Source organism: Lactuca serriola, chromosome 7 (genome assembly GCF_051521515.1).
Source record: "Lactuca serriola cultivar US96UC23 chromosome 7, Lser_US96UC23_V15, whole genome shotgun sequence".
Classification (NCBI taxonomy): Eukaryota; Viridiplantae; Streptophyta; class Magnoliopsida; order Asterales; family Asteraceae; genus Lactuca; species Lactuca serriola.
This window is the reverse complement of record NC_136414.1, coordinates 155,998,781-156,020,570: the sequence shown is the minus strand read 5'-3', so window position 1 is coordinate 156,020,570 and position 21,790 is coordinate 155,998,781. Positions and strand designations below refer to the sequence as shown.

At 36.2% G+C, this 21,790-nt stretch overlaps 1 protein-coding gene across 2 annotated transcripts; it reads right to left on the bottom strand.

Annotated features, from left to right (window-relative positions):
* Positions 1-16,489: 16,489 nt before the first annotated feature.
* LOC145063105 (cyclin-dependent kinase inhibitor 7-like) lies at positions 16,490-17,786 on the bottom strand. 2 transcript variants are annotated; one of them, XM_079010701.1, is made up of 4 exons: positions 17,345-17,786; positions 17,188-17,240; positions 16,866-17,075; positions 16,490-16,726 (listed from the first exon to the last, which is right to left on the bottom strand). In XM_079010701.1, exons 1-4 carry the CDS (start codon positions 17,648-17,650, stop codon positions 16,657-16,659), a joined length of 639 nt encoding a protein of 212 aa, XP_078866827.1. In that variant the 5' UTR covers positions 17,651-17,786; the 3' UTR covers positions 16,490-16,656. The 2 variants fall into 2 exon arrangements, with proteins under 2 accessions (XP_078866827.1, XP_078866828.1); XM_079010702.1 differs by having other exon boundaries at positions 16,866-17,072.
* Positions 17,787-21,790: the final 4,004 nt, after the last annotated feature.

Genomic DNA, 21,790 nt, shown 5'->3' with positions numbered 1-21,790 from the left:
CCTATGTATCTCGAATTAAGCTTTCCACACTTACCGAAGCGTATCAATCCCTTCTAGGGTGAGACTTTAAGAAGGACTCGGTCTCCCACCTGGAATTCCAAAGGTTTCCTTCGCTTATCAGCGTAGCTCTTCTGTCGGTCTCTAGAGGCTTTCAATCGTTCACGGATCTGAACGATCTTCTCTGTCGTTTCCCGAATGATTTCCGGTCCTGTGAGAGTACTGTCAGAAACCTGCCCCCTAGCTAATTGGGTATCACCCACCTCAGCCCATCACAGAGGGGATCTGCACTTTCGGCCATAGAGGGCTTCAAATGGAGCAGCCTTGATGCTCGTGTGATAATTGGTATTGTAGGAAAACTCGACAAGGGGTAAATAAGTATCCCATGCCTTTCCAAAGTCAACCACACAGGCTCTCAACATATCTTCCAGTGTTTGGATGGTCCTCTCACTTTGTCCGTCAGTCTGTGGATGGTAGGCTGTGCTCATGTCCAGCCTTGTTCCCAGGGAATGTTGTAGTGATTGCCAGAATTTTGAGGTGAACCTACTATCTCTATCGGAGATAATGGCTATAGGTACCCCATGTAGTCGTACGATTTCCCTTATGTATGTTCTCGTAAGCTTCTCCATCTTGTTAGTTTCTTTGATAGGCAGGAAGTGTGCAGACTTGGTCAATCTATTGACGATGACCCATATGGTATCAAGTCCACCCGTTGTCTTGGGCAACTTGGTTATGAAATCCATAGTGATCCGCTCCCACTTCCATTCTGGAATCTCTGGTTGTTGTAGTAAACCGGAGGGCTTTTGGTACTCGACCTTAACCATTGCGCAAGCAAGGCATTTACTTACAAAGGTAGCAATCTCTGCTTTCATATTAGGCCACCTATATAACTTTTTAAGATCCAGATACATCTTATCTGAACCTGGGTGGATGCAATACCGAGCGTTGTGCGCCTCGGTCATGAACAAGTCTCGGAAACCACCGTGCTTTGGTGTCCAGATCCGGTTCATGAAATATAAGGCTCCGCCACCCTTGGCTTCTAAATTTTTATCCATTCCTCTAAGGGATTCACATGTCACGTTTTCAGGTTTCATGGCTTCAAGCTGGGCCGCCTGAATTTGCTTAGACAAGTGTGAATGGATAGTCATTGTCAACGACTTGACTCTTCGACCAGAATATTCATTCTGACTTAGGGCGTCTGCTACTACGTTGGCTTTACCCGGATGATAACGAATTTCGCATTCGTAGTCACTGAGTGGCTCAACCCACCGTCGTTGTCTCATGTTGAGCTCCTTCTGATCGAAGATGTGTTGTAAACTCTTATGGTCGGTAAAGATAGTGCTTTTCGTTCCATACAAGTAATGTCTCCAGATCTTCAGAGCAAACACAACTGCTCCTAGCTCAAGATCGTGGGTTATGTAGTTAACTTCGTGTGTTTTCAGCTGTCTCGAGGCGTAGGCGATGACCTTACCTCGCTGCATCAGAACACACCCGAGCCCTTGATTCGATGCATCGCAATAGACTACGAAGTCTTCTATCCCTTCGGGGAGGGATAGTATTGGTGCGGTGCACAAAGCTCGCTTGAGCGTTTGGAACGCTCTCTCCTGTTTCTCTTCCCAGTCAAAGGCCACGCCTTTCTGGGTCAGTTTTGTAAGAGGTTTCGCTATTCGGGAGAAGTTATGTATGAACCTGCGGTAGTAGCCAGTGAGACCTAGAAATTGACGAATTTCTGTAGGCGTCTTCGGTGCTGACCAGTTCTCAATGGCCTTAATTTTGGATGGGTCCACGTGGATTTCCTCTTCGCTTACCATGTGTCCTAAGAATTCGACTCTTCGGATCCAAAATTCACATTTAGAGAACTTTTCATAGAGCTTCTCTGTTCGTAAGGTTCCTAGAACTTGTCGCAGGTGATCGCCATGCTCTTCCTTACTTCAGGAGTAGATCAGGATGTCATCGATGAAGACAATGACGAACTGATCCAAGTAAGGTCGGCATACTCTATTCATCAGATCCATGAAAACTGCGGGCGCATTAGTCAATCCAAATGGCATCACCACGAACTCGTAGTGTCCGTAACGAGTTCGGAAGGCTGTCTTCGGAACATCCTCCTCTAGCACTCGTAATTGGTGATATATGGATCTTAGATCAATTTTGGAAAAGTAGTTCGCCCCTTGTAGTTGATCAAATAAATCGTCTATGCGAGGCAGAGGGTAACGATTCTTGACTGTTAGTTTGTTGAGTTCTCTGTAGTCGATACACATATGGAATGATCCGTCTTTCTTCTTAACGAATAAGACCGGTGCTCCCCAAGGCGAGAAACTTGGTCTTATAAAGCCCTTGCTGAGCAGTTCGTTAAGTTGACCAGATAGTTCCTACATCTCTACTGGTGCTAATCGGTAGGGCGACTTGGCTACTGGGGTAGCTCCAGGGACTAAGTCGCTCACTACTGGAATGTTCTTTAGTTCTTTCGTTTCGAGGCTCGTATCAATGACGTGAGCAAGGAATGCATGGTATTCTTTACGTAGGTACTTCTGTGCTTGAATACTTGATATAATACGAAGAGTCGCACTGGGTTTGTCGTCGTAGACGATAAGAGTTTCGTTAGACGAGAGTTCTAGACGGACTGCTTTCTCGTAGCACATGATGTCGGCGCGATGAAGGTTTAACCAATCCATGCAGATGATAACGTCGAAGCTTTTAATCGAGACCGACATAAGGTCGATTGGAAATGAATGGTTATCTAGAGTTAGGGTAATCCTAAGTATATGCTATTCGTGTTGGATTAGTGTCTAAGTCCATAATTATTTTGGTATCTACTTGACCCGATGGTGCATGGTCCTTTTGGGTTGCCTTCACCAAAGCAACTTGATAGGATGAATTATGGAGAGAAAGGATTAAATATGATTTATTAATATATTAAGAGAATAATATATTAAAGGAGAAATCATATTGTTTAATTAATATTAGTCAAGAATTAATAAGAATTAAGTTTGTGACTTAAAAGAGATTAATTAAACTTAAGGGATTGGAATTGTAATTATAAGATAATTGCAATTGGGCCGTGGATTGCCTTATATTAAGGAGTGGACGAATTCTATGGGGAAACCCATTAGAAATCATCCAAGGCCTTTAAGGAAAGGAGTCCATGGGTTGCTTAGGGCTTAAGCATCCAAATTAGGGTTTCCTTGTTAGATAACCCTAATAGCCTCACTATATATAGAACCCTTATGCTCCAAAAACGTGGTGAACTAATTGTCTAGGGTTTCCACATGTTTTTGAGTGCCTCCTTCTCTCCTCCTCTTCATCCTCTTGCTCTTGGTGTTTGTGAACCATTAGAGGAGTGACATTTGTGACTCTAAGCTTTCTAAAGTCAATACAAGAAGGATTTGAGATTGTTATTGCTACATAACAATCAAGGTATGATCTAAACCCTAATTATATGTTATATTGATTATCATATTCTAGATCTAGGGTTTATAGTCTTGGATAACTTGCATGTATAATAGAGAAACCTAGATCCAAGCATTAGGGTTTGTATGAGCACATAGGATGTTCTTATGACCAAAACCCATCAGTGGTATCGAAGCCATGATTGGTTTCTATTGTATTGATGCATTATGTAGCTGAAAAAACGAAATATGGCTCACTGTTCGACCTGACTCGGCGAGTCAGCCCTACTCGACGAGTCGGAGCGTCAGACAGAGGAAACTTCGGATTTTGTTGCTGTTTTGCTTAAGGATTATTACCATATTCGTTTTAAACCTATAAAATACGAATTTTATTGTTTCTTAATGAATATCCTTGCCAAAACACAAGATAATTACCAATTAATTAGATAATAACTTCCTTATATGATTAAAGTTGATTATTTGTATTAATTGGGTAACTTATTTTGCAAGAAATTGAAATTAGGTCAAATATAGATAATGACAAAATTAATTTGTTAATTTATATTATTTGTTATTTGATCCTTGAGTTATGAAAAGTTTCAATTTTCCCCTTTTGGTTTTATAGTTTAAATTTGAACTCAAAAGTTTAGTGTTGAAATTTAAATAGTTGAAACCCTAATGTTTTGAAATGTTTCAAAACTTGCCCTCAAGTTTTGGAATTTAAAAGTTGATTAAAGGTTTAATTTAGGAATGTTAAATTCTAAAACCCTAGTATTGTTTTGAAAAGTTCAAATCACACCCTTATGGTTTTATTAATTAATTAAGGTGTGTAATTAAAAGATGTTTAATAAATCCATAAAGTTTTGGTTTACAATTTAATTGAATTAAAAGTATAATTGTTAAATTTGACCACCTAGTATTTTAAAAGTGTAAAATGCACCCTATACTATATATAACATTAAAAGTCTAACATTATATATATGTATGAGTAAAAGTCAGTCTTACCGTTAGTAGGCCTCATTCACGAAGTTGGTCTATAAGGGGTGTTTAAGGAAATTGCCTATAAAATGGCGATTGAATGGGTATCCACTCTTACCCATCGCACTCTTGACTAGTGGAGGGTTGTTAGCCGAACGGGTAGGATAGGACAAAACCTTCCATTATAAGTATAATGAAGTACAAAAGTAACTAAATGTTTTACAAATTCCCAATCTTAGTTACTTAGGCAAAAGTGAATTGATGCAATTCCATGAAATTACACTTTGTGCCCTTGTGAAGACGTTAGTGGAGCGTGTGTGGTTAACCGGCACACTAAATGGTTCTAAGAAAATGTAGCAAAGGGTGACTCAATGTTTGTCATAGTTCGGTGGAGCGTGTGTGGTTTACCGGCACATCGAATAGGTGACTGTAACATGTGAGGGCACCATGTAAGTTTGCATGGTTATTCACAACCGCTTTGTGATCCTGGGCATCCCAGTCACAAACTAGAGGGGCATATCGAGATTTAAACATGCCATTGAAATGTTCAATGAATCTCTAAGGATCTAGGAGTTTTCATAGATTTAAAACTTAAATTTCTTTTCGTTTTTCATGGTGAAAATTAGTGAATCGTCATTCACTTACCTTCAAATATTCTGCAACTAGATTACGGCATCAATTTTCTAGGTTGTAGCGTATTGTGTTGGGTCCTAAGCCTTAGTATCTCATTTGGGTGATTTACTAAGGACTCAATCAATCAACTAACTTGAATTTGTTTTCTCCCGTTTTGTAGATGTCAAAGTGCGACAACTATGGTCTTCCCAAATCCCGTGGAACAAGCATTCCGCATGAAGATGATATTCCACGATTCGATCGAGGAACAAGAGATCATGCTTCTCTTCCTCCATCTCCTCCAATTATTCTCCCTAACCCACAAGTTCGCAGGCTTGAAAAGTTCAAGCTCACTCAAGCCCTTTTGGCAAGTAAACATAAAGAAGGAAAGTCGGTGTGTGCACACGTCCTATGGATGAAGTCACACATTGATAGGTTAAGAATGTTGGGATCCGTTGTCTGTGAGGAGATGGCTGTTGATCAAAGAAAAGAAAGGAAGCTTAAGGGAAGAAGTGAGCAGAATCTAACCGTGAAGGAATGGATTTCGATCGCATTACTTGAAGATTAGATTCTTGAGCTGCTACTTAGAGTTAGAATTAGATTGCTAAGAAATATGTATTACCATAGTTTTTCAATGAATTGCATTGTAAGGACAAATTTTTTCCGCAATAAAATAAATTTTGATTTTATATTATTTATTTATCCTTGCAATGGCGTATATGAAAAATTGATGTTTGAATGTTTCTAATATTAGCAATAATGGATTTGATTCTTAATTATGTTGTTTGTGGAAATGTCGAGAATTTACCAAATAGGGAAAGTTTCTCATCGCCCAAGTTTCAATTGGACAGAAACTTGGAATCATGCAACTTGGTTGCACGATGAATGAGAAATTTCATATTTGGAAATTAGACTAATTATTTGACAAAGTATCAAGTGAAGGACTAGGAGATCGAGCACACAAAGTTGCGTGTTGATCAACTCCACCATAAGAGTAATAAAGATATTCGTCATGATTTACTAAAAGGTTTAGTAAATATGATTATACTTATAAGATTAAGTGTAATTCTAAATTGATTGAAAAGTTTAAATCAATAGCAGAACGAATAAGAAGAATCAAGTAGGCAGAAAGATAAAAGTTTCTCCATTCTAAGAAGAAGGGAGAGTACCTTTTATGCTTTATGATAGGTATTAATGATTAAGAACCATATCTCAATTGATCCTCTAAGCGAGTCTTAGTACAATTGTATCTCTAAGAAGAGGAATCAAGAATTGAAGAAATGGTTAAATCAAGAAGTCAATCATACTTCGTTCCAAAAACAAGTCTTAGAGTTAAGATTGTGACAATGAGTGACAAGTATTAAGAAGGTTTATAACATTCATCAAATGAGGAAAGTTGTGATGTCTTGGACAAGACAAAGACCAACTAGGACCTATTTATGAAGTGTTTTGATAAAAAACACACTAACTCTTGAATATTTGTTTGTCAAGAAATGTTTATTGCCAAGAGAATCTTATATGTCAAGGAGTCAGTGGGAGTCTTAATGGTCTTGAAAGGTTTCAAGAACAAATCAAAATAGACCTTATTGATCATCACTAGCACACGAGTTGAGGTTTACAACTTATCGTGTTGACACTATATTGTTTCTGTGCCATTCCGATTGAGTTAATTATGCATGTGAGCCCTATGAGTTCTCATTTGAATGCACAAAAGGCAAGGACCTTAATCAATGAAAAGTACATTGATAGGAAAAGGTGAGCTACTTAACTACTTGGAAGACATGGTGGGCAGTTGTGTTACAATAAGGCAAGAAATCAAGATTAAGAAAGTTCGGTCCATATGAGTTTGAATTTGTCGTAAACTTTGGTTTTGACAAATTCACATGGATAAGAACACATACACCATTAAAATCTAAGTGTCATAAGATTCCCTCCTTCATGAGAATGACTGTGAGGAAATACTTTCACTAAGAGAGATTGTAAGAAGATAGTGATTGTGAAATTGAATTCTCGAATTCGATTATGGTTACGGTATGCCTTTCCATGATTCGAATTGTGAGATTTGGCAATTAGTCTAAATTGTTTAGACACACATATGAGCTATCTAAAGGAAAGGTGTATAAGCTTGATAAAGGATTATCAAAACATAAGGTATTAGAAACATGAACTTAAGAAATTCAATAAGTATTGTTTTTCTGAAAGTTAAGCTGTTTCTGAATACATGTCAAAGTTAGTGGGAGCATAAGTGTTATGTTTTATAATAATAATCATGATAGCGGGAGCATAAATGTTATGATTGTATGATTATTAAGGCAAGTATTGCAAGTTAGCAATATTAATTATAGAAAAACAAGAGTTACACCTTGCAAAGTCGTAAGGGTTGTAAAGTTGTTTTGCTATAATTAAGGGAGAGAATATTATGCTTCATTTCAAATCTAAAGGCTTAGGTTGTGGAATGTTAATAATTTAGTCAAGGATACATAGTGTGTTCTCAAGTTTCGATTATGATTACGACATTCCTCTTCATAGTTTGAATGTTGAGAACGTAGCACATAAAATATTATGGCAAAAGATTGATAAAGTATCAAATCTTTATGTAAGACGTTATGCATCGTGTCCCATACGCTTCGGGTATAGGATCGATTGCAAATGCTATAATATTTGACCATTCTAAAATTTTCCAAATGTCTAGCGCATTTAAAGGGAAAAGGACAAGAATCGTTTTTGACTAAGATAATTAAAAAACTATCAAAGGACAATCCAAAGTTCGCCGAGGATTGGTCGCTTGTGAGTAGTTGGAAGCATGATATTGGATGGACCATATCGACATTATTATGAATAGAAAAGATTCTATTAAGAATGAGTTGTCATATGGAAAATATGGAAACGTGTCCATATTGGGAATTGAATATTGAAAATCTATGTCTAGATTAGAAACTTTTATGCAAAAGGATGTTCAAAGGAATGTACTTTGAGTGAGAGACATCATATCTAAGGAATTGTATTGTAACAATCTTCGATAGAGGACTTTGTAATATCGTTGGCAATAGTCTTTGTGACTTTTTGTACTATGACATTACGAAAAGGATCATTGCATAAAATGTTAGAATCTAACATATTTTATAAGTGGCAAGAATTTGATATTCTTTCACTTATGAAAAAGGATTTGGAGTTGTGAAATGAGTATGATTGGAAATGTATTCATTTGATCTATTTCACAAAGTAAGAACCATAGGTAAACATTGTGTGCATGATTAGAGCATGGGACAAGTGTAATAATTCAAGTAAGAAGTTGATTACTCGAAACAACAAATAATGAGTAATCGATGTGGTGATAAATAAAAGGTGTTTTATTTATGCTCAAAGGTTTGAGCCCATATGGGATTAGTATTATTCAAATGGGCCACAGTCGTTCATATGTTGGAAGTAGGTATGAATAAAGACTATCGTGAATTGGTGTGTGGATTGTCTAAAGAGTATTAGACATAAGCAAATGTTTGCTGCAACGTTCATGAGTGCTTATGAATATGATTTGAGCATTGGATTAAACCCGCACTCACTTGGATCACTCCATGAATTGTATCACAAGTGATTGGTGAGACGATAATATCTTATATTCTTGAAACCGAGATGTGTGAGTTGTATCTTGCAAATCGGTTGCACATTGATAATATGTAAACGCACCAGTAAGTTGGTGTCATAAAACATATTGTTGTGTGTGATTTGGTGAGTGAGTGCAAGCGAGCATTGAATCAAAGTTTATCCGTTCCTTTTATCCAAAGTAGGATAAAAGTGATATCTTTGGGCCCTTTGATGATTTAGTGATGACAAACGTAAATGCTCGGCCGGGCTAGGGCTAATTTGATTTGTTCAATTAGTCAGTCGTCATAAATCGGAAATAGAGAAATAGTACAAAGAGAATGATTAGCAATCATGTCTCATACGATATCTAGAATGGAGGAATATATGATCCCTTATCTAAAGGACACGCGTATCTAATAGGATCAGAGTTGACAGCAGCTTTGGAAAGTTACGATTGCAGATCAGGATCTGAAGTCATACGCATAATAGTTATTAGACTTATCCAAGTGGGAGACTGTTGGATTAGTGTCTAAGTCCATAACTATTTTGGTATGTACTTGACCCGATGGTGCATGGTCCTTTTGGGTTGCCTTCACCAAAGCAAATTGATAGGATGAATTATGGAGAGAAAGGATTAAATATGATTTATTAATATATTATGAGAATAATATATTAAAGGAGAAATCATATTTTTTAATTAATATTAGTCAAGAATTAATAAGAATTAAGTTTGTGACTTAAAAGACATTAATTAAACTTAAGGGATTGGAATTGTAATTATAAGATAATTGCAATTGGGCCGTGGATTGCCTTATATTAAGGAGTGGACGAATTCTATGGGGAAACCCATTAGAAATCATCCAAGGCCTTTAAGGAAAGGAGTCCATGGGTTGCTTAGGGCTTAAGCATCCAAATTAGGGTTTCCTTGTTAGATAACCCTAATAGCCTCACTATATATAGAACCCTTATGCTCCAAAAACGTGGTGAACTAATTGTCTAGGGTTTCCACATGTTTTTGAGTGCCTCCTTCTCTCCTCCTCTTCATCCTCTTGCTCTTGGTGTTTGTGAACCATTAGAGGAGTGACATTTGTGACTCTAAGCTTTCTAAAGTCAATACAAGAAGGATTTGATATTGTTATTGCTACATAACAATCAAGGTATGATCTAAACCCTAATTATATGTTATATTGATTATCGTATTCTAGATCTAGGGTTTATAGTCTTGGATAACTTGCATGTACAATAGAGAAACCTAGATCCAAGCATTAGGGTTTGTATGAGCACATATGATGTTCTTATGACCAAAACCCATCAATTCGTGCTTTCAGTTTTTCCATTAGCCATTTCTACTGTGAATTTTTCTTTAAGTGTGTGTGGTTGTTGTTTAAGCATGCGAGCAAAATTATGGTTCACGAAGCTTCGCTCCGCTCCACTATCGAACAGAATGCATGCATAGGAGTTATCGAGGAGGAACGTACCAGTCACCACCGTCGGGTCAGCAACTGCTTCCCCATGGCCTATCGTTAGTACCCTCCCTACTCCACCCGCATTCTTTGCTTTGGGGCAGTCCCTCTTATAGTGGCCCACCTCGCCACATCCATAACAGGTCTGGCTCACGCCAGCTCCGGGGACTTGGGTGATCGGCCTCGCCGGAGATTTACAGAAACGGACTGTGTGTCCTTTCCTGTTGCAGTTAGTGCACTGCATTTTACGGCAGGAGCCGTTGTGGTGGTAATTGCATTTGCCGCACTTAGGCAAATTTCCAGCATACTGCCCCACCGGAGCAGTAGCAGCAGCAGGGGTTATTGCAGCATGTATTGCCACAACTTGCTGCTTTTTAGCAGCTCGCTGTTTCTTCTTCTCCTCCCAGAACTTACGCTTAGTGTCAGCGGGTTTGGAGGGTTCCGAGATGGCTAGGGTTGTTGTTGTTGTTGCAGGGGTTTTGACTCCATGGTCGATGAGTCGCTGTGTCAGTCGCTTGGCACTGTCGAAGGTAGCAGGGTTTGATGATAGGACATTCCCCTGATACGGAGGCACTAGCCCCCATATGTACCTTTTGATCTTTTTCCCTTCAGTGGGAACCATATTGGGACAAAGGGCCACCAGTTCGCTGAATCTGGCGGTATATGCAACTACATTGGTGCCCTTCATGGTTAGGCTCCAAAGCTTCTACTCCAATTTCTGGATTTCGCCCCTCGGGCAGTATTCCTCAATCATGAGGTCTTTCATGGTTTCCCAACCCATGTCATTCGCCACTACTAGAGTTAGCGCTTTAACGTGGCCGTTCCACCACGTCATGGCTTTTCCTTCAAAGGTGCATGCGACATATTTGACTTTGCTCGCAGCAGGGCATGAACAAATTTCGAAGACTGATTCAGTCTTCTCGAACCATTGCGAGAGGGTAATGACTCCGTCGGTTCCCTGAAAGGACTTCGGCTTACTGTTGGTGAAATCCTTGTAGGAGCACTCTCTCGAGCACACAGGGATTTCCGCAGGAATAGAGTCAACATGGGTTCCACCTCTGCTGGCATCAGTAGAGTGATACTGTGCCATGGCAGTTGCCACTGCTGCAGCTACGGCAACATTCAGGGCTGCAGTATCGATGACCTGAGGAGGAGGAGGTGGTGGAGGTGCAGGGTTATTCCTGGGAGATTTGTGAGGAGGCATCTTTCAGCTATAAGTTTATAAAGATAAACAAAATGGTAAGAATCAATTGTAAGTGGGGTGAGAGTGACACATGGACTAACTAACCATAGCCCAACAGTTGAATGAGTGTTGGAGATCACAAACAAGAAGATTAGTAGGAAAACACCAGTGTACAGATTTTTCCCACAAATTAGATAGCTGTCTAAAATACTGGTATTATCGATGTAACAAGTTTCAGGGAAAATCGACCTAACAGTAGGTCTTACATCATACCATACGGAAAGTTTGACAGTTCCTAGATTCCTAATTAGAGTACTGAAAGTTAGGAATATTTTACATACAAGTGCTACCTAGAGCACAGATACTAAAGGCTATTCCTTAACCAAAAGATAAAGATGTACTAGACATCTTCTAGCGGCGATGGGAATTCCTCGGGCGAACCCTGAGGTCTGTCACTTGACGAAACACCTCTTGAAGGTGTCGCTCATGAGCCCTCTGACGGGCTCGAAGTTCCATGACTTCGGCTCGGGAGGCAGCCAAATGTTGCTGCAGGGTCTCATTGGTCCTCCTGGTCCTTTCCATTTCTTCTTCAAGACGGCGGATGCGGACTGTGTTGACACCAGAGTTGGCATCAATCTCCATGACTCGGTCGATGGCTGCTCGACCTTGTTCACCATTTCAAGCTATCCTGCAGATTATGACGGGCAGAGCTCGATCCGCAGAGCCACCTTCGCTGAGGTTGTAAAAGCTTCGGTCCCCAAAGTAAGGTAAGGGTTGACCCTGTTCATCACTCCAGCGATTCAAGTTGGTTGCCTACAAAGGTGTAGGACCTAGAAAAGCTGGTCGGGGGTTGTTGTTTGGGGCTTGACCTACTGGCGGTAGGTTGTTGACTTCAGGCTCAGAGTCGGATCCATCAGAAAAGCCTTCTGCGAGGTGATCATCCAAAGGGATTGGATGCTCATCTTCGGGCTCTTCTTCGATCCACCCAACATTTCCTTCATTTGGAAAGTACGGGTCGCCATGATGGAATCCGGCCATTTAATCTACGCGAGAAGAGAGGTATAAGAATCTAGTGTATAAATAGCTTGTAGTAGCACAAAATACCCCTATAGTATTTTAAGTTTAGGAGCTCACTTGTGATATTTAACAATCGTAATACTTTTGTTCTTGTCATTGTGACACTGATTTTAGTATGAATGCAGACTAGTATGCTTAATTAAATATTTTAATATTTAAAGTATAGACTCTTGGTCAGAGTGTTTTAATCCCAAATGGGTTTATAGTTAGTATATCTTTTATGGGTTGATATACTCAATTCACTATAAACAACGCTCTGATACCAATCTGTCACACCCCAAAACCAAGAACGGCGAAAATGTTCTAGGGCGGAGGACGTCATGTAAAGTATCACAACACAATATAATAGTAAATAAGCAAAGTACATCATCCATTGCATTAAATATATAATTTTAATACAGGTGTGTTCCGTATAGTTATAGACACCAAAAAGTAAATCAAAATAATAAGATGAATTTTGGATGCGCTCCATCTTCTCAAAAGTTGGCCTCGGTACCTGTCTACTGTCGACTTGAGAATACAAGTTATTTTGAAAGAGTTTATCAACATTAAGCTGGCGAGTTCATAAGTATTTTAGTGTCGGTGTTTGTATCAAAACGTTTGAACGTGGTTTTAAAGTATGAGTTTGTAAACATTGGTGATAACAGTATGTGAACGTTTGTAAGTGTTTGTAAAAGTTTGAATCTCTCAGAAAAACCTATATTTTCTATTAAAAGTAGCCTTCTACCAAAGTGTAACTATTTTGTATGTTCGTTTATTGTAAAAGTGTGTAATTTCCCAAGTGTAACTATCATTAACAAAATATAGTTTGTACATTAATGTTTAAGTGAAATAATCACTAAATATATGTAAAGGGTAAATTATTGTAGTACTGTAGTGTTGTATTATAGGAACTATTGTTGTACTAACTACCTTAAACCGGATTTATATTAAGGTATCATGTGATTAATTGTACCATACTATCGACTGGGTAACAACGACAAATGTAGGTCGTAAAAAGAATGACGTTTGGCACCCGCGGACCTGCAGGACCGACTGTAGCTAGCAGCAAGGTGTAGGATAGTCAATCCAGTATAGATCTATACGCAAACTCACGCTCTCCCTCCAAGAAACTCTGGTAACAACTCGGGCCATGACATTGAAGGCATGCTCCGATACAGTGGATCATAATTTGTTAACGTATTCATGTATATGTAATGTGTTGTTACTCGTTCTAGTATCGTTGTATATGTTCTCTTTCTAGTATAGTTGTATATGTTCTTCTCCTAGTATAGTTGTATATGTTCTTCTAGTATAGTTGTATATGTTCTTCTTCTAGTATAATTGTATATGTTCTCTTTCTAGTATAGTTGTATATGTTCTCATAGTAATAAGTACTGACTCATGAATGAACTGACTCATTGATCTAGCAATAGTATAAGTATGATCCTGTGTTACCCCGATGGTAACTTACTAATGATGTAACTAGTACGCATGAATATGGAAGAACTTTTATGACTATATATGTACACATGATATATAATTAATATTGAAACAACCTATAATTAATATTGAAACAACCTATAATTAATATTGAAACAACCTTCGGACGGCTGCCCGATATCCCACCAGACCACATCCAAATCGAGGAAAAGGAAATAGGGTGTGCGGCCTTCCTAAGCCTTTTAAACATTTCTTATATAACCATACATATACAGGCATGCAATTTATAATAAGTATAAAAGAGTTTAAGTAGAAGTAATTGATAAGTAAAAGAGTTTGTAAATTAGTTTGAAGTAAAACAGTTTGATAAACAGTTTGAACAGTAATAAAATCATTGGTTTTGTAGTTATTAATCACATGTGATTGATGTAATAACTTAAAGTATTCAACTTGTATTCCCCCCCCCCCCCCCCATATTAAAGCATTTAAAATATTTAAAAGTATTTAAAAGGTTAGTTAAAGGGGTATGAACTCACTTTTGGTGAATGGATTGGATTGAAGTGTCGGGTACGGTGCTAGGTGACAAATGAAGACTTGTACACACGCACGAGCCTAGTTATCATATGATAAACATATATATATATATATATATATATATATATATATATATATATATATAACTATAACTAATTAGCCAATTTATAACTAATAAATTAAGTTGGGACACCCTAGAACATGAAAACACTTTGTTTCAGGTGTTAAAGATCACAAGGATTGCATCCGAGTGTTGGTAGGGCAAAGCTAATGTGTTTGGAGTCCAAGGGTAAACTCCCTTGGAGTTTACGGTTTTGATGGTCATGACCTAGGGAGTTTACGGCAGTAAACTCTAGAGTTTACGGTCGTAAACTCTAGTCCTTATGACCATGTGTTGTTTTGTGGTTTAACAAGCCTTTTGAAGCATTTCTACTAAGTGATTTGGCCTTTGGAAGGGACTAGGGCATCAAAAACACTCCTTGGAGGAGTTTACGGCCTCATGGATTTTACAGCACCATATCTTATAGGACAATGAAATATGTGGTATGGATTCTAATTATGTTTATGTTTTAGCTTGTTTTCATGATAAGATTTGACTAATAAGGAAACCCCACTAACTCCTAATATACATTGGTGAATGTCCCCTTTAAGTAAAATTATCCAGGACGTGGAAGTACACTTCAACATTATTGGAAGACAAAAAGTAGTTTTTAATGTAAACGAATACCATATTATAATAATTTTCTTGTGATTATTCTTATAGATGATGTTGTCCAACATATGTCGCTAGTGGATTATCATACAATGATTAAATATTACATTATGATTCTACAATTCCCGGTTAATGACATATGTCTGTTTTGTCGCAAGACATGTTTGGACTTCTTTTAGTGAGCATGTAATAGATTGTAGAGAGCTTACATATTTCAAATACCGACATGATATGGTTAGAGATATTATTTTCAGGCGCTATTGAAGTTTTCACTAAAATAAGCTCTTATGAATATCTTAACCGACTCATTTGAAGCAAGATCAAGACTTTGACCAACTGCTATTTTGGTTTTAGATGGGTATAAGGTGAACATGCATGTGTGGATCTAACATGTGTTTCCCCTATTACATGCTTGAGGAGTAGAGGTTTCGTAGTGGAAAGTGCTCATGCAATGTAAAAAAACATGGATGAAAAATCAAACATGTGTTTATATGATTCACATTTTATACTTTTGGTTTCTTACACAAAGGATATAGAGCTCCTCAATAGAGTCCAATACGTCATGCATTTCCGTTTGTCATCTAAAAATAGTTATCGACACAACTTGCTAACGGTTGTCTTCCGGATCGATGTAAAAACATAACATGTGTAATGTTTTTCTAAAATTTTCGAACTTTAGCCACATTTGAGTTAAAAGGTTGAAATGTATAAATTATAAACGTTTTACTCGTAATTGAAATATTCTATACCCATTTTTCTTAATTATCCTATTAAAAAAATATTTTAAAGTACCAAACATTTATTTTGATTATTTAATTACAAAAAGATAATAAGATATAGCAAGCAACATTCTCTTGTTTCTTTCCTTCACGGGTCTCGATTTTGCCATAGGAGCGTTGGAAGTACAAAACTACAAATCGTTGCATCGGATCCGAAGCACGATCCTTGCACGTGCCTTCACTTATTCTTCATTTTTATAATTCTTTAATAATAATAACATAACAAATTTTACATTTTTATTTAACTAATTCACCAGCTTTATACGTAAATGTCTTTAAAAACAATAAAACTTGTTGCTTTATATAGATAAAAGCTCTATAAAGATGCAAAAAGATATAATTGTAAGAATCTCCAAAGATAAAATTCCAAAATTGGAAAAGCAATAAATGTAGGCCAAAAAAGTGCACATGACAACAAAATAACATGAGATGAAATGATCAAAAAACACAAAGGGCTCAACGCAAAGGACCCTTCACAAAAAAGGGAACTTTTATAACCATCATCATGTTGTACAAGATTCTTTCATGTGGAAATTATGATCACAATCAAAATTTTAAACTCTCAAAATTGAAAATTTCCCAAAATTATTTGAAAATAATTAAACATAATTGTAAGAAAGTATTTATACCCGGATTTGTAGCAGGCTGCAAGGAATTGTCCCATATATGCCCCACAAAATTACAGTTGCAGAAGAGAGAGAGTGTAGAATTGTTTGTTAATAGTTATGTTGCAGAAGAAGAAGCTTCTAACGATGGAGAAATGAAAGAAGAAAGGTTAGATTGCGAGATAAAGCCTAAATTGTTGTCATAACAGAAACCCAAAAAGGGAAAATAGTTACAGATATTAGAATTCGAAATTAGTAGAAGAATGGAATAATCAAGAACTAGATGATATGTTTTTCGATTTGACAGCTGATGGATCCATTGATTATGGCTTTAATCGAACCCATTGGTACCTTCCTTCCATTGGAACATCTTTCACGATATCATAGTTGTACCTGATGAACAGTAAAAACGAAAATTAGTTGGAGATATTGATTGTACTCCAAATTCTACAATGCGCATGTGGAGGAATAGTGGAGGTTCACGTTAAGATTGGTGTATGTGTATCATGAACAAATCGCCATAGCTACTTACTTTTCTGTGAAACGTTTCTTTTCGTACTTTTCCGCTTCTGAGAAAAATTCTTCAAGCTCGGCCGGAGAAGGAGACTTTTCCGGTGGTGGTTTACGACCGGAAGTAGCTTCGTTTGCGGCTCCGGTCTTCTTCTTCTTTGGAGTAGATGTGGATAACGACTCCATTTCTTCTGATTCCAAGGAAACCACACTTGATGCAGATGTCTCTCTACTGTAAATTAACAAACATGAACACAAAATTTTAGTAAACAGACAAAAACGAAACGGTAGAACTGATCAAAATTGAAACAGAATCATAATTGAGAGTGATTAATTGATTTTACCTGAAACCGTCGTTACTGAACATGAAGATTTCGGTTTCGGAAAGACACTCCGCCTGTAATTATGAACATCGATTCGGATTAGTTAAGATCTACAGCAAATTCATCAGCTTCTAGGAAAAAAACAAGCGTCGTATTTACTAGAATTTTGAATTCAAACCTTCAGATCTGGTCTGGAATCGTCAATAATAGAGCACATAAACGACGAAACATGATCAGAAACACCAGACACCGCCGTCAAAACAACATTCTCATGGAAATTGACGTCAATCTCACGTCGAGACCGAAACCGAAGCTGAAAAACACTCTTCTGATTTTGAGAATCCAATCTTCTTCTCTTACCGGTGCCGGAGCTTGTAACATCTGTATCTCTACTCCGCCGGACTTCTCCATCGGAATTTGGAACCTCCATTGCTGAAACCTCTTCTGTGCTTTCACATCCGCTTATACACGTTTCCTCGATCATAATTCACACATACAAAATGCTGTATATTCAAACTGAAAAAACGAACCTCTTTCTCTCCCTCTTTAAGGCAACTTGAGAATAGAGAAAGGGAAAAGAAAGAGTGGAAATATAAGTAAGAGTCGACATGATTGGATGGTTCAAAAATTAATGAGTCGGGTAACAAATTATGTGTATATATTCATTTATTTTATTTATTATTATTATTATTATTATTATTATTATTATTTTGTGCTTTAACATTAAAATTCTGTTTAAAAATAATATTTTTTTTTATCGACAATAGTTGGTATAACCAGTTTCCAACAACTCTTTCGGTGTTTAACGACTTTAACGTGTAACAAATTACGTTTATTATACACATTTATATATATATTGAAATTTTTACACAATTTAACATTAAAATAATATTTCTGCTTAAAAACACATTAAAGTTTTTCTTCAAAACAATTATTTGTTTTACAATTAACATTGTTTTTGAAAAATATGTTGTTCTAATTGTGTTGAAATAACCAACTAGGGAAATTGAGTAATTTAACCATAATATAAAGTTTATTTGAATAAAATAACCCAAAAAAAGTTTTTTGGAAAAATAACCATCAAGTCTGAAATAGAGGATTTTAGATAGAGAAAAATATATTTTCCAACAAAAAATAAATTTCGAATTGATATTCAAGAACTAAAATTTCAGAGTTCAAATTTTTTTTCATAATTTTAAGAAAAAAATTGAAATCCGATGAACAGTTTCGAAACTTTGAGAAAAAAAATATATTTTATATAAAATTAAACAAACATAATAAATATGAAATATATATTAGAATATGGCTTGAAATCAAATATTTAACTAAAAACCGATAATATTAAATATTTTGAAATAAAGAGTTTAGATATAAACAAAAATATTTTTTTGAAAAACTTTTCGCAAAAATACTTTGGAATTAAATATTTGTCTACAATAAATCATTCAAGAAGAAAATGATTATATTTTCAAAAACTAAAAAACTAGTTAAAAAAAACTCATTTATAATAGTTATTTTTCTTAATTTTGCTATTTTATATAAAATCAAAACATAAATAACTGTGAAATTCCTCTCACGACTTGTTATCAGAGGCGGTTCCACTATGGTGCTCATATGGCACCGACAACCCCTGTTTTCTTTTTCGGACGCATTTTTTATTATTACACCACTAAATAAATAAAATGTATCATCGGCAACAGCTACTATGAAATCATACGTCAACTCCAGCTTGTTATACCATCTACATAATGTTGCTTATTGTTTTTCATATTTACACTTCTAAGTTTTAAATTTTTCTCACAAATTTATTCCAACCTTAGTTTTTTGTGTTTTATAGATTTACTTTTATGTAAAAAATTGAATTTGGTTTATTAGCAAAATATTCATACTTCACATCATAATAAACAACAATGAGTTATTAGCAACTCTGAGGATTATCAACAATCTCAGTAGGCTAACAGCACGCCCTGTGGATTAATAATGTGTTTCAGGGGTTATTAGCAACCCTATGGATTTTCAGCAATACAGAAATTATCAGCAATTCAATTCAATTCATTAATAACGATAATCAACAATTAAGACCCAGTTGGTCACAAACATAAATACCACACAAGCCAAGATAGTGAGAAAACTCACCTTGCGAATATCAGTTAGAAAATACATCTCTTATACACACATGGCACACAAGAGCAACAAGACAGCTAACAACAATAAAGAATACCCTCTTAGTTTACCCTCTTACCCCTTGCGTACAAGTTGCTCTACGCATGGCGTAGAGCTTAAGTGGTTACGAGCCAAAACCAAGCTACGCTAAGCGTAGCAAGAATTACACCCCGCGTATTGGTCTGAATGTCAAAAGTTCTATTAAACTCTTAATACAGAAAAGTTAGCTCCTTAAACTTCCAGATATGAACCAAAAGGATGAATTAATTGAGAAAGTCTTTGACTTTACCCATTTGCATGCCATAAATGAGTAATAAACTAAACCCTAAGTCCATAAAGTGCACTAATGCTCAAGATCTCATGCACGGGGTAGATGGGAGTGATCAAGCTCTCAACTTTATGATTCAACAACCCCAAAAACAACAAGAAAAGTGGTCTTGAGTAGATCATACTCACAAGAACCAAAGTTATGGGACAAAAAGCATACACAATGCATAACTAACTGGATCTAGCATGAGAGATTGCCAAGATCGGAACTTTATACCTCTTGAAGGTGGACAACAAGATGAATGATTTGGATCTGCAAGCCTTGGAGCTCCTAGATGCTTCTCCAAATGTCTTGTTTTTCAAAGGAGCACATAAAAACACTTTAAAACCTCAATGTTCTCACAAAATGGTTAGTGTTTCGAAGGGACTGGATAGGAGGACGGAGGTTGGGTATGAAGAGGCCCTCAAGAGGGTTATAGTTTTTAAATAGGTTTACAACCCCGAAAATTAGGGTTTTTGATCTTGCGCACTACATGCTGCGTAGCTAGACTTACGCCCAACATAAGTCATTAAATGCACGTAAGAAGTCTTTCTCCTACGCTGAGCGTAAGAGGCCATCATATGCCCCGTGTAGGACTTAGAAATACACTTAATGCCAAAATATTCCAAGGAAAATCATACCTGTAGGTTTAGGTGTTACAAATACTTGAACTAATGATAAGTATTTAATTTTGAAAAATTATCATGAAAATAAGGATGTTATATCTGATACATTTGGAAAAATAAATTATTAAAGGAAACTTTCCCCTAATAACTAGTTTGTCAAACGTACTTTACCCTGATAACTAGTTTGCCAAATGTATCATACATGGCACATTATTTTTGGGTTCGCAGGCACTGGTTAGTGGGTCAAGTCAACCTAACCCATATATGTATTTTGGTTGGCGAATTGGAAACATCAACCTGTACACAACAAACATAACATGTTTAATTATACAAGTTAGTGAGTTAGTTTCTGGTTAGTTGGTTGGCAGGTCAGCTTTAGTTTAACTTTTCACATATTAAATTTATATGTATTATACACGCCTCTAAAATTAATTACTAAATAATATTTAAGCATATACATAAATTTGAAGCAATGTTGTTGATAAAGCTACAAATTACTAAAACATGCATGGATTTTAGCCTTCTAGAGCATGCTTCAAACAAATACCAAATAATTAATAAATATTAAACATATTTTTTAAATATTATATATTTGGCGGGTTGGTAGGCATGGGCAGCGAACCCAGACCTGACCCAAGAATTAAGCGGGTTGATGGGTCAGAAATCTCAACCCAAACTTATTTATTTTTAGATAAAATTTGTGTCGGATTAGGTCAAAAATTGTCACCCCTATGATAAATTATATTTTTATTTGTGTAGAGATGTTAGTAACATCTAGTTGAAATTGTTAAAATTATAAAATGACATAAACATAAAATTAAAAAAAAAAAAAAAAGAGAACTCTTAAAAGTTCTGAAAAACAAAAAACCCTGTAGGTGAGCAAGACTACTAAAATTATCTATCTAAACCTATACCAGGACCATTTATGTTAATATGGGACGGTACTGATACTCTAAAATCACAATATTTGAAATTCGACATCGTCAATATATGTGCTAGTATCAATAATCAACATCATATCTGATATCGGTACCAATAACATTAGTTTGGTTCGGTAGGTTCAGTACCGCGGTTGCGTCTCATACAAATTCCTGCTTAAAAGCTTTTACATTTTAACTTTTATTTGTTGTATTATTTTACATATCTCAATTCTCAAACGATTACACCTATTTTTGTCAAATACCTTTATACAAATCAAAACAAAAGTTTCAAGCTTGAAGCTACTAAATAGTTTTATCATACATATCCAAGGAATATTTGGGTGAAAAAAAAATTAGTCTTCTGATCCCAAATAAAATTGTACTTTAATTCAGGTGTTCTCTTAAAAGATAAAATATTAAATTTTCTAAAATCTCTCGATAATTCGTTGTCCAATATGTATATTGTCTGCTCAATTAATATAAAATAAGAATAAGAGCTGATTGTATTGTAATGTGTATATTAGAAAGTAGAAACTACACTCATATTGTACAATTTTAATTTACATTTTAAAGTCATTTTTAGAATATTGTAATTGTGATAGGTTCGA